General features: G+C 52.4%; 1 protein-coding gene across 2 annotated transcripts in view; it reads right to left on the bottom strand.

Annotated features, from left to right (window-relative positions):
- The window catches only part of PALD1 (phosphatase domain containing paladin 1), an 84,902-nt gene that overhangs the window by 41,380 nt on the left and 30,390 nt on the right, over window positions 1-13,132 (bottom strand). For both annotated transcript variants that reach the window (XM_089897615.1, XM_022590796.3), the window contains exon 2: window positions 1,680-1,893. In XM_089897615.1, coding sequence (XP_089753741.1) covers window positions 1,680-1,864 — 185 coding nt within the window. In that variant the 5' untranslated portion in view covers window positions 1,865-1,893. The remainder of the gene's footprint in view (window positions 1-1,679; window positions 1,894-13,132) is intronic.

Below are 13,132 nucleotides of genomic sequence, written 5' to 3'. Positions count from 1 at the left end.
CAGTGTCCCAACGAACTCTTATTTCCCGAAACAGGAGATGGGCCTGAAGGATATGGTTTGCCAGCCGCTGTACTGGATGATCTTCTAAGGTCCCTTGAACCTCAAACAAGCTACAACCCAAGGATCACTGGGTCACGGCTGGCTCCAGGGAGCACACAGTCTCACTTCAGTGGATTTTTGCAGCAGACCGGTGACTGTCCTGAGCCACACCACACTTAAATATTTTGAATGTCATCCCCACATATCCTGATAAGGAAACTGAGGCCCCGAGAGGGAAAAGTACCTGCCCACGGTCACAGAGCAGGACAGAGGCAGAGCCAGGCCCAGGACATGAGGTTCCAACACTGTGCTCAAGACCCGGACCTAGTTTTGTCATCTGCTAGTCAAAAGACTATATATCAAGTCCCTTTTTTCTTTTTTTAATAAATTTATTTTATTTTTTTTTTATTGCTGGCTGTGTTGGGTCTTCATTGCTTCGTGCAGACTTTCTCTACTTGTGGCGAGCGGGAGCTGCTCTTCGTTGTGGTGCGCAGGCTTCTCATTGCGGTGGCTTCTCTTGTTGTGGAGCACGGGCTCCAGGCACGCGGGCTTCAGTAGTTGTGGCACATGGGCTTCAGTAGTTGTGGCTCGTGGGCTCTAGAGCGCAGGCTCAGTAGCTGTGGCGCACGGGCTTAGTTGCTCCGCGGCATGTGGGATCTTCCCGGACCAGGGCTCGAACCCATGTCCCCTGCATTGGCAGGCAGCTTCTTAACCACTGAGCCACCAGGAAAGCCCTAAACTCCCTTTTATTTAACATCTCTTTTCCTCCCCTTATCATGAGCACAGTAACGTATTATGACTACAATTTTCCTGTCAGGCCTCAAAGGCAGCAGGCCGGATTTATCATTCCCACTCCTCAGGTTTCCTTATACAGAAGGCCCCATCTGCTAAGTCTCTGCCAAATGTCTCTGCATGGAACACATTTAATTCTTAGCTCATCATGTCCCACTTCCTCCATCCTGGAGGGGTCCAGAGGCAGGGAAGCTCGGTGGGCAGATATGATGTAAGACAAGGCTTCCTGACTCACCAGGAGACGCAGCCAATGCCCCTTCTGTCTCCCTGGCCTCAGGCTCCTAGCACCCACTCCTTCCCTGGGCCCACATGACGCATGCAGTGTGTCCAGGTCTCTCAAAATATGGGGCCAGAACAAACCCGCAGCCCCCTCTGGGAATGTCCTTGAAGGGCCTAATTAGGAGAGTTGACCAACAGCTTCCAGCTTTTTCAGCCCGGCCCTTTAATGGCCTGGTGTTAACCTCAGCTTCGAACCATAATTACAGGTTGTGGGGGGGTGAAAAAAATCGACATTTTACGCAACTAAGAATATAAACTTCCTTTGAAAACATCAGCCAAAAATTACTCTCAAAAGGGTGTCCCCCCCTCCCCCAGCCACTCTTCCCTCTCCACACTCCCTGGCACTGAGACATGGCAAGTAATATGGGCTAAGAGACCCGCGACAGACGCTGGCTCTGCCACCCACTTCCTGTGTGACTCCAGACAAACTGCTTAACCTCTCTGGGCCTCAGTATCTTCATCTACGAAAGCAGTTTGGAGACGTGAAGTGCTGTATGCCACCACCCCTCCAGGCAGCTCCCCCCAGCCATGTCTTCCGGGGACACGGTCACACTCGTCCTGCCACTCACGTGATCACGACGGGGGCCACCTTGTTGGGGATGATGGACTTGGCCTTACTGTTGTGCAAGCCCGTGGTCTGGAAGGAGTGGACACTGAGTGAGTGCCGACCATCCATCGTGCCACCGTTCTGGAGGCCCTCAAAGGGGGCGCTGGCTGAGACTGTCTGCTGGGCTGTGCTGGCCGTTGTACCCATAGTCTGCCGGCAGCCTCAGGACCCAAGACCTGTGGGGTAAGAGGTCAAGGAGTGGGTAGGAAAAGCCACAGCAGGAAGGGACCCAGCCCACCCACCATCCCTACCCTGTGAACAAATACACAGTCTGAGGCCCATGAGAGGGCCAGCTCACCCTGCAGCTGGAGACAGAGGGTGGGTTTGCTGCCTCCAAGCCGGTGCCCAGCAAAGCACATGTTCGCGGAGCACCTACTGTGTGCCTGGCCCCCTGCTGCTGCCTTGGGGGGAGTTATGGACATGGAGAGTCAAGAAGATGTAGCCCCCTGACCCCTTACAGCTTACACTCCCTTAGTGAAGATAAGACAGTTAGGAAGGGGTTAACCATCCCCATCAGGGCAGGACCTAGGGCTCCAAGTAATTGGGCCAGGCCACATGGAGGCCACGCCCTCTAGACTGAGAGAGGGAGGAGGCCTTCACCAGAGGGAGAACCAGACCAGAGGCAGAGGGAAGTCTGGAGACAGATTTGAAGGATTTGGATGGGAACAGGACGCAGGAGGATATTCTAGCCGTGAAGGTCACAAAATGAGGCCAGGGAAGTCCAGATTGGGTGAGTTCTCAGAAGATCAAGGGTTCAACAAAAGCACCAGGCCCCTGAACTCTACATCAATAACCTCAACACCATCAACATCGCAACAGCCAAAGCTTTTGCCCAACTTCCGGCATGCCAGGCATCCTCGTGGACTCCCAATTCCTCTCACAGGGCTCTCTCCTAGGGAAATATTGATAGTTAAGGATGCACATAACTGAGTGGGCTACAAGGGTGTTTTGTTGATCGCAATGTTACTTATAGTAACAAAACACTGGAAACAGCCTGCAACGGGATTTGCTGAATAAATTACGGGGTATCTCTAAGGTGGAATGTTAAACAGCCTTAAAAATACCTTATTGACTGCTGTGGAAAGATATCTAGGAACCAGGAATGGAAGGAGCAGGCTGCAAAGCAAGTACAGGCTATAATCTCATTTTAATGCATGAACATGTAGCAGGAGAAAAATCCGGGAGGAGGCACATGAAGATGTTAACCGAGTCATCACCTGGTGATGAGATTATAGACAATGTTTATTTTCTCCTTTTTCCTTATCTGCGTTTTCTGATTTTTCTCCTCTGAACACTGGGTAATAACATCTATTTAAAACAAATAAAAAGAATGGCTGGGGAAGCAGGCCAGGAGAGCTGCTAAGAGCCGGTAGAGGGTGTGGGGAGGACTGGCTCAGGCGTCCAAGAACCAGGCCCGCTGGGAAGGGAAGGGGCTGGGAATTCCACACAGACCCAAGAGAGGGGGCGACAGACGTGGGAGACAGAGGCTCAAAGAACTTTCTGAGAGCCCAGCAGCAGCTGGCCCCATGTGGCGCTGACGGACCAGGATCTGGAGGGGGAGGGATCGACCTGCCCGGCCAGCCCCCACCCCCGACCCGCACCCTGAGATACTTCCCCTCTGAGAACAAAGAAGCCATAAGCAGTCTTTAGAACCTGAGGACTCCCCTCCGCTCCCCAAGCTGCCCTCAGCCTGGCATGGGCTGTCCCCCCTCAGGCAGCGGGGACTACCTGTCCCCCACCATCCACGCTCCGCCCACGCCCTCTCATAAGCAGCAGCGGCACCTCAGGCAGTGGATGGTGGGGTCAGGGGTCAGCATGAAACCGGGGCAGCAGGTCAGTCTGAAGGCTGAGCTCACTGCGCCCTCTCCCGAGTCAGAGCTCCTGGTCCCAAGGCAGGCGCTTTCAGGGCCTCCCCCGGCTGTGCCCTCAGGCTCCGCCTTCCCAGAGCCACCTAGACAGAATGGCTACTCATTCCATCCCTCCCAGCACGCCAAACCACCCCCTCTCCCTCTCCAGTCTGGAAAGGGTTCCCCACCTCTCTCGGCCCAGCCTTGTCACCTCTGACAACTCCCAGCAGCTGTGTGACAGCTCTGCTAACACGCTAACCGAATGTTTTGTAAGAGCCTCATCATGACTCTCCACACCCGGTCCAATCTCTCACTCTCTTTTTTTTTTTTCTTGGTAGAAGGTGGAAGGAATGAGCCTCTGTTTCCAAACAGAAACAGAGGCGCTCAGAGCGGGTGAGGGGCTCCACAGCTGACCATCAGCAGAGCCAGAACCTTCTCTCCGCTTCGCCTGCCACAGCAGGCTCCCAACATGGCTCACCAAGACCCCTAGACCCCTCTTCAGCAGCCTGGGCCAAGGAGGCACGGGTGGAAACAGCCTCCTCCAAGAACAGGACTCGGGAGGCTGTCCCAAAGGAGGGAGTGACGGACAGGACATGGGAAGGGCCTGCAGGAGGCAACAGCTGGCTACAGCTGCCAGGCCAAGGCCGGGCCCTGCTCCCACGGGCTGGGCCAGGCCTGGCACCTCCATCTCGCCTGCCCCTTGCCTCCCCTAAAGCTCCAGCTCCTGCCTTCTTCATCTCTCGAGGGCTCCACAGGCGGTGACAGGCCCCAGCAGGTCCCTATAAGGACAGCCTGGAGACAATACAGATGTGCACAGCTGCAGGCGTGGGGGAAAGGCCGTATCGTCTGAAAGTTGGCCTGTCTCCAAAATGTCTAGAGGAGGGGGAAAACCTGGGATTCCCAGGCTTCTCACTCTGCAACTCTCCCCCTGAAGCCTCTCCACCCCACCTAGAGTGAGCCTCGCCAGCAAAGGACCCTTCATCCTGATGGCCACATGCTGTGGGACCTTGGGCAACTTACTTCTCCCCTCTGGGCCTCAGCAGCCCCAGCCATAAAGTGACAGTGAAGGATGGAACAGTCTGAAGGCCCCTTCCAAATGGATCTGGCTCCTAAGATTGGCAGTCCTAGTGGTGATACCACTGCTGTCCACTGCCAGGGCCAGGGGTCAGCAACAGCACACATGTAGGTGGGGTCCCTAGTGCTCAAACCTCCGCTGCAGGGAGAATCGGGGTAGACTAGGATGAGACTAGATAGTAAGATGGGAACGGGGGTTGTCTATGAGCCTGGATGGTTTTGCAAACAATTAGGCCTTATTTTCCTAACTTCTAACTAAAAGCTAACATCTCCTTAACCACAAGTGAAGGCCACTCCTGCAGGGTCGCAAAGCCCAGGACATAGTCACCACTGAGCTCAGAGACGTGTTCACATCACACAGCAGCCGTGCAGTTATCTGGAAACATGGCTTGCGCTCATCACTCCCTTCACACCACTGTAATTATCAGACCTGGGTCCCCTGCCCCCCCTGGTCTCGGGTGACAGGACCGGCCAACTCTGGGCAACTCTGCGCCTCGTGGTCTTGATCCCCCAGAGCGGGATCCAGATTCTCACAACCGCCTTTCACTCACCAAGCGTGGAGAATGTGACGATCCAAGCGAGAAGCCTAGCCTCACCTTACGAAGCCAGCTGTAAAGAAGCTGCCGTGCCATTTGCAAAATGGGGTTCTCCACACTTGGGACCATCGAACCAATCGCAAATGCCTGCATGTCCATCATGCTGGCCACATGCCCTCAAAGGCACACCCCAGATGAATGTCCCCATCAAGGCCAAGCAACAGCAGCCTTGACGCTGGTGTGTCTTTAAAAAAATAAAATTTAACCTTAACTCACTTAATGGATTATCTTGTTAGCGCAAGAATATCTAAGGACACGTATTACTACATCACAAGTTTGTTTTTTAGTATTTTGATAGCACTCTCAATAAAATTTACTCCCCCTGTAATCCCAACTATTTAATTTGTGCATTTAAAAACATCATTCCGAGAAGGGATCTGTGAGCTTCTGCCATTCTGCTACAGGGGCTCTTGGCAAATAAAAAAGGGAACCACTGCTTTAAGGGAACACCAAGCCCCACCAAATACAGGCCCCTTCCACGTCTCTCCTTTGCCTCTGTCTGTTAACATTTCAAAGCACCTACTAAGTGCCAGGCACCATGCTGGGTGCTTTACAACATACGGTGCCCCCTACACACAACCCTGTAAGGTTCAGGCCTCACTGTGTCCATTTCAGGTGAGGACAGCTGGCCTTTGCTAAGTGGCTGCATAAGCTTGCCTCCCTGCCTCTTCACAGCTGACCCTGACAGCAAGAACACCCCACACACTCTCCCCTCCCTCTTGGACCTGCTTGACCGCCACTCAGGGACCTTAGGGACGCCCATCCACTCCACTCTCTGCCAGGGCACCCAGACACGACCTCCTAGAGGGACGGAGAGATGCACAGTCTCCCATGCAGGGAGCGAGGACTCCAGGCCCCATTTCACCCACAAAAGGCCTCAGTGACCAGCTAAGAAGCCACAGAATCATCTGGGCTGCAGTTACAACAGCATTTGAGAAAGTTCCACACGTGGACATGCCACCCTCCTGCCTCTGGGCAATCACACAGCAGTCAGTCCCGAGAGAAAAGCAACCACCCTATGGAACCTTTCACAGAGAGGTGACCTCATTTCTCCAAGAAGAACCAAACTTCAGGAGCTGGAATCTTAGCTCCAAGTCATCAACTAACTGCCCGATGCTACAGCATAAACGTCCAGCTTGCCGGAGCAGTGAGCCTCTCGTCAATGGCTGTATTCAAGCCAAGGGGATGCTGCAGACAACCACTCTGGGTCCTAGGGTGGGGATGACAGACAAGAGGTGCAACAGCTGACTCCTAAGGCCCTGGACCTACACATCGCAGGAGCCCAAGTCCATTTCTTTTCATGTGATTCTTGGTAGAAGTGAGTGATGATTCCATCACCATTCTGGCGTCAGTTTCCCCATCTCTGATCCAAAGCTCACAGTCCCCCCTCTCCCACGTCTTCTGTCCTGGCCATGGAACAGCAGCCATGACCTCCAGCTTGTCAAACCCTATGGACTTGGAAACGATGAATGGTGGCTTTTCCAAAGCAGAGTCTGGCTCCTGCAACTGAAGCAGAAAGCTGGACATCTGCTCCTGACCCAGCCACCACCCTGCCCCCTCCCTTTCTCCTGCCATTCCTGCCTGCCAGACCCTCTTGCAAAATCCCAAGTCCTGCCTTAGGGAATGCTGTGATCACAGGAACTTCCACAAATGGCCGTCACCAAGGCCCCCAAAAGCAGAGATTCAGAGCTGGCTACACCCCTGGAGGTCACCTAGTCCAACTTTCTCTTTCTACAGATGAGGAAACTGAGGTCCAGAGAGGGAAAGTGATGAGCTCCAAATCATAAGGGAAGAGGTCATAAGGACGAAACTGGGACGCAGGGCTCCTGCCTCCCAACTCCAGGCCCCTGGCTGGGCCATGCTGACTCTGGCCTGAGGCAAGGGGAAGCTTTTGCTGAGAGTGCAGGAAGATCGATTTGAGCAGACATTGTACCGCTGGCCAAATCAGGGGGTGTTGGTCAAGTATGCGATTCCTATGCCTACCTTGGGTGAGCAGGAAGCGGAGGGTCTAAACAGGATGCCTGAGATAGCCAGTGACCCTGAGTGTTGACCCAGAGGGACGCCAGGAGGGCCAGTGGGTGGACCTCTGATTGCAAAGCTTGTGACATATATTATCTCATTTAATCCCGACCAAAAAAAGAGATGCCAACTCTTACAACTCAATATTAAGTTAACCAAAAATCCAATTTACAATGGCATAAGATTTAAAGGTACATACGGATGCCAAATAAGCATATAAAAGATGTTCAGCATCTTATGTCATCAGCAAAATGCACTAGAATGACAATTTTGTTTTCCTCTTTTCGGCTGCACCGCGCAGCATGTGGGATCTTAGTTCCCTGACCAGGGATTGAACCCGTACCCCCTGCAGTAGAAGCACAGAGTCTTAATCACTAGACTGCCAGGAAAGTCCCATAGAATGACAAATTTTAAAAGACCAGCAACATCAAGTGTTGGTAAGGTTGTGGAGGAACTGGAGACCCGGTGCTTACGTGTAACATCGCACAGCCACTTTGGAAGACAGCTTTGTAGTTTCTTACAAATTTAAACATACAATTACCATATGACTCAGCAATTCTACTCTCAGGCAACTAACTACTCAAGAGAAATGAAACCATGTCCAGAAAAAGGCTTGTACACAGCAGCATTATTCATTGTAGCCCCAAACTGAAATCAACTCACGTGTCCATCAACTGGTGAAGAGATGAAAACAATGTGAAAAACGTGAACACTTATATAATGAAATACTACTCAGCAATAAAAAAGGAACAAGTTACTGATATACACATGACATGGGACGAACCTCAGAAACATCATACTAAGAGAAACAAGCAGGTCCCAGACACTTCAAACTGTATGGCTCCATTTGTATGACATCTGAGAAAAGGCAAAACTACAGGGGCAGAAAACAGATCAATGGCTGTCAGGGACAGGGGAGTCGACCGCACAGGGGCTCGAGGGCACCTTTAGGGGACAGAATTGCTCTATGTATTGAATGTGGTGATTACACAACTACATACATTTGCCAGTGGTGAACCGTACACTGAAAATGGGTGAATTCTGTCGTATGAAGTTTGCCTAAATAAATCTGTAAAAAACAAAAGGAGCTCGCCCCCCCCATCACACCTTCCTCCTTAGCTCCACAACTCACCCACTGTGCAACCTCAGCCAAGCTACCTCTCTAGACTTCAGCTGCCACATCAATGAAATGGGGACAACAGCAGTACCTCCCCTGAGGGGTTGCTATGAAGGTTCAACAATACAGTTGACCCTTGAACAACACGGGGGTTAGGGGTGTTGACCCTCCGGGGAGTCTAAGATCCATACCCGCAGTTCCGTGTACCTGGATCCAACCAACCACAGATCATGCAGTAGCTATCTATTGAAAAACACTCACGTATAAGTGGACCCGCACAGTTCAAACCTGTGTTGTTCGAGGGTCCACTGTGTAACTATAAAAGTCCTCAGAACAGGGCCTGATCAGTGAGTCCTCCTTAAAAATCAGCTGTTATCATGCACTGCAGAGGTGGGGGCAGGGATCGATCAGACTCTGGAGCTGGGCTGTGCAATACAGTAACCACCACTGCACTGGCTACTGAGCCCTTGCAACGTGGCTGGTCCACAATGGGATGTGCTGCAAGTGTAAAATACACACTGGATTCAAAGACGTAGTACAAAACAAAGTGAAATATCTCATGAACAATTTATTATGTGGATTATATGTCAAAATGATCAGATTTTGATATACTGGGATTAAATAATACATGCTACTAAAATTAAGTTCACCTATTTCTTTTTTACTTTTTTATGTGGCCAGTTAAAATGACACGTGGTGAAACTAACACAACATTGCAAACCAACTATACTTCAATTAAAGAAAACACGTGGCTCACTTTATACAGGTATCCCCCATTTTTTGAAAGTTCGCTTTATGCCACTTTGCTTTTATGAAAGACCTACATTAGTAAGTGTTTCCGCTAACCAAGAGAAATCTGAAGAGGATTTTGCTTTTACCACAAAAAAAAAGGGGAAAAGAAAAATAGTGTTGAGCGTTTGTTTTGCAGGAGCCGTTACAGGGCCCACACACCCCTCGCCAAGCTCCTTCCCAGGAACTGCTCTCAACGTCTCAGCAGCAAGCCCAGAGGTTTGAACTGCGCCTGTGAGCGTCTGTGCTTTATCCAACCTATTCTGTGCATTGTTAGCAAGTGCACTTGTCCTAAGGCAACTGTTTCTCCGCTGGATGCCATTTCAGCTAACAAAGCTTCCACAGGAATGCTCTACCTTCGGATAGCGGGGAAACCTGTACTCCTGTCGGACAGTGATGCTGAGTCTCAAGTCCTCCGTGGTCCTTGAGGGCCGCTCTCGGCAGCTCAGGGTCCTCAGAGTTGAGCCCAATGCCTGCTGCAGGCAAGGACTTAAAACCCTCTGTTTGAGGAGTGAAGAAATCCCAGGAAGGCAGTGGTAGCATTTCCATGTAACAGATAGAAAGTGAGAACTCCCCCAACACCCTCACACCTAGTTGGGGGATCCAGTGGTTTCGACTCTATGTGAAGCATGGACTCTGGGGCCGAAATCTGGCTGATCCTGATCTTCTCATCTCTACCACGTATTAGTTGTGTGGCACATGCTTAACTTCTCTGAGCCTCAGTTTCCCCAACTATAAACCGAGGACCATAAATCTACCTCCCTAATTGGATCGTACGGGAATTAAACAAATGAATGTGTGTTTAAGGCAACACCCACCCAGCCCAAACACAGCGAGGGCGCGACTCACCAGCAGCCCTTCATATCCCCCCAGGCCCCACTCTGCCTGCACTCTCTCCCCACCTTCTCCACATCCCCTCCCTGCAACCACGGACTGGTACCAGATCTAAACCTCCCAGACACTCCCAGGCCAGGGCCAGGGCCGTGCCCAAACACTGCCTATAAAAGGAACGGTCTGAGGGAATAAGTGGGCTCAGCAATCCCCTGGCTCTCATCCCGGGCAAACAACAGGGCCGAGTGGGGCTGGGCCGCAGCAGCTGTCCCACTGTGGTAACACAGAATAGAATTCCAAGTCTCCCCGTTTCACTCTGCCCGGTGAGCCACCTAGGGAGATTTCCGTCTGCTTCTGGTCTTAATCAAGAACCAAGAGAGCCTAGCTCTGCTCTGGGGCCTTGGGCAAGTCCTCTGCCTGCTCTGAAAGCCCACCTACAGATGAACGGGTTCGGTCCAACTGCTCTGCCACCACTGGTCACTGGCCCCTGCCTAGAGTGACTGCAGCAGCCTCCAGGAGTCTCTCTCCTTCCCTCCGGAAGGATGGATGACCCCTGCAATCCATCCTCCATGCAGCAGCCAGAAGCATCTCTGAAGTCCTAAATCACATCGTTGGCCCTGCTTAGCTGTTTCCTCTTCTGCAAAGTGGGAGCCATAAACCCTGTCTCGCCTCCCTCGAGGGCTGTTGTCAGTTGCAGAGACAGAAAAACCACAAAGACACAAAAAGCCCCACCAGACTGTAGGAATGGAAGGATTATCACGGGAACACGGACGATCACGGGCAGAGGGCGCTCGGGCGGAGGTCATGTCATTTCCTTCCATCACACTGTAACATGCAAACCCCTCAGCCCGGCGGACAGGCCCCCACCCCTCCCTTTGCTATGATGCCCCAGCCACTGGCCACGTCCTCCTCCTATTTCCAACGCCCCAGACCCTCTCCTACTCATGAAAGCTTCTTACCCACCACCCCTCCCCCTGGAGCACTCTGCAGCTTGCTCACGTGGCTGCCCCTTCCCCTAGTCTTGGCTCAAACGTCCTTCCCCAGAAGCCTCTCTGAGGTCCTGGCGATGCAGTCTGTCCACACACACCCCTCAAATCTTCTCCAGCTTATGACCTCCTTTTATTTTTCAGTTGCCTCATTGATGGGATTACGTCTGTAGCAGCAGCCTCCCCGACTCCCCAAGAGCAGGACGGTGCCTAATTTGTCCACGCCATGGCCCCAGCACCAGAACAGTGACCGGGTCCCAGTAGATGCTCAGGAAATATTTCTGAGATGAACAGATGACAACCTGGGGGCATCTGCAGCTTTCAGGACTCACAGAAGAGCAAGCACCCGGCATCAAGGAGCAGGTCTCAGTGCACACGAGAGGGTGGGGGGGAAGATGCTCCCACCCCGCACTTTCTCACCTGGACTGCCCTCCTCCCCCACATTCTACCCGCCCTTGGAAGTTAAAGCCCAGCTCCTCCAGGAAGCTCTCCCTGACTGACTACACACCCACCCCCATCCCTCAACTCCCACAGCACATTGTAAGCATCACAAAATGGGACATTCCATTCCCTTCCACTGCATGCTGTTCCCAGCAGGGGCCATGCTGTGTCCTTCCTGGCTCTGTCCCACTGAGGGAGCCAGACACACAATTGCTGATGGAACAAATCAGCTCCATCGCTTCACCTTCCCACCCTGCCCAGCTCCTTTTTGATGGGACCAAGGATGGCACCCAACAACAAGCAGGTACAAAAGGGGGAAGATGTTTAAACATAATGGTACTCATTCCTGACTGGGGGACTGAGTACGGTATTTATTTTCTTTTTTGCTTATCCATCACTTCTAAATTTCCTACAACGAACATGATTATTTTGGGAATGTTTTTAAGTGCGGTTATGTGTAATAGTTTCAAAGCTGGACAAAGGTCACAGCTCTTCACCCAGTGCATCCCCCACCTTACCCTCCCCCAAGTCCCCCCGTGCTCCCTCGGCTCAGTGCCTTGGCCACCCTCTGCCTGTGGTCATCCATGTTCCCATGATAATCATTCCATTCCTGCAGCCTGGTGGCGCTTTTTGTGTCTTTGTGGTTTCTCTGTCTTTGCTGCTGACAACCACCTTCAAGGGAGGCGAGACAGGGTTTACGGCTCCCACTTTGCAGAGAGGAAACAGCTAAGCAGGGTCAACGACGTGAATTTCCCCAGGCTACCTGGCTTAGTAGAAGCAGAGTTCTGGTTTCTGCACGTAGCCCCTCACCTCATGTCTCTGGTGGTCACCCAGACCAATCCCTTCGCAACCGTTGCCCCTTAGCCTCCTTCTTTTTAAAATTAGCACAAGATCAATTTTTAAAAAATAAAGCCGTCTGGGGTCTGAGATTGCAGGAGACCTTCACGAGCTACATTATATGTTTCTGAAGTGTTTCTAGTTTTTCTAAACCAAAAAAAAAAAAAAAAAAGGTTAAAAATTAAAAACAGAAGGTGGATGAATGTTTGGAAATAGTGCCATGTGTTCATCAGGTGGGCTGCCTCTGTGAGGTGGGTCTTGTGTTCCGGGCTTCAGCCTGCAAACCAGGGGGAGCCTCTGGAGGTGGGACGAAGGTGGGCAGAGTGACCGGGCGGCCAACCGAGGAGCTGTAGAGAGTGGGGGCCAGTGTGGGGCAGCAGCAGAGCCGGGGGATCACCCTCCAGATGGACCCCTGGGCTGGGAGAAGCTGCAGGTGGCACAGCAGGCCCCGCCCTCAGTGAAGGGGCAACAAGCCTCCCTCTCGGCTCACCTGACAGGCGGAGGGCAGAGAGGGGGCTCCTGCCTGCCCCACGGCCAGCAAAGACCCTGGAACTTGTTATCAGGTGCTCCAGTGGGGCTGGGGGTTCCTGGAATTCAGGACCCTCGGGAAAGAAAAGGGCCCTTTCCAGCACCCCTAGTTACCTGCTCCCAGGCCTGGGGAACCCCCCATCTCTGGAGCTCCCCATGGTGGGTCAGCTGTGCCTGATAGGAAGCTCTGCTTATATGGGATCTTGGACTGGGGACAGCACTTTCTCAGCACACCCCGACCCTCTGAGAAGAGGGTGGCCCACCTCCCTCATTCTGACCATGCCACGGGGCTGGCTCCAGCCCCCTGAAAGCCTTTCTCCCTCAGGCTCAGCCCCTGCTTCCCTTCCTGG

This window comes from Delphinapterus leucas, chromosome 16 (genome assembly GCF_059928025.1).
Source record: "Delphinapterus leucas isolate spDelLeu-1000000601 "Yukka" chromosome 16, BTC_Dleu_Yukka2, whole genome shotgun sequence".
Lineage (NCBI taxonomy): Eukaryota > Metazoa > Chordata > Mammalia > Artiodactyla > Monodontidae > Delphinapterus > Delphinapterus leucas.
The sequence above is the reverse complement of the archived record's forward strand: the minus strand, read 5'-3'. Positions and strand labels throughout refer to the sequence as shown.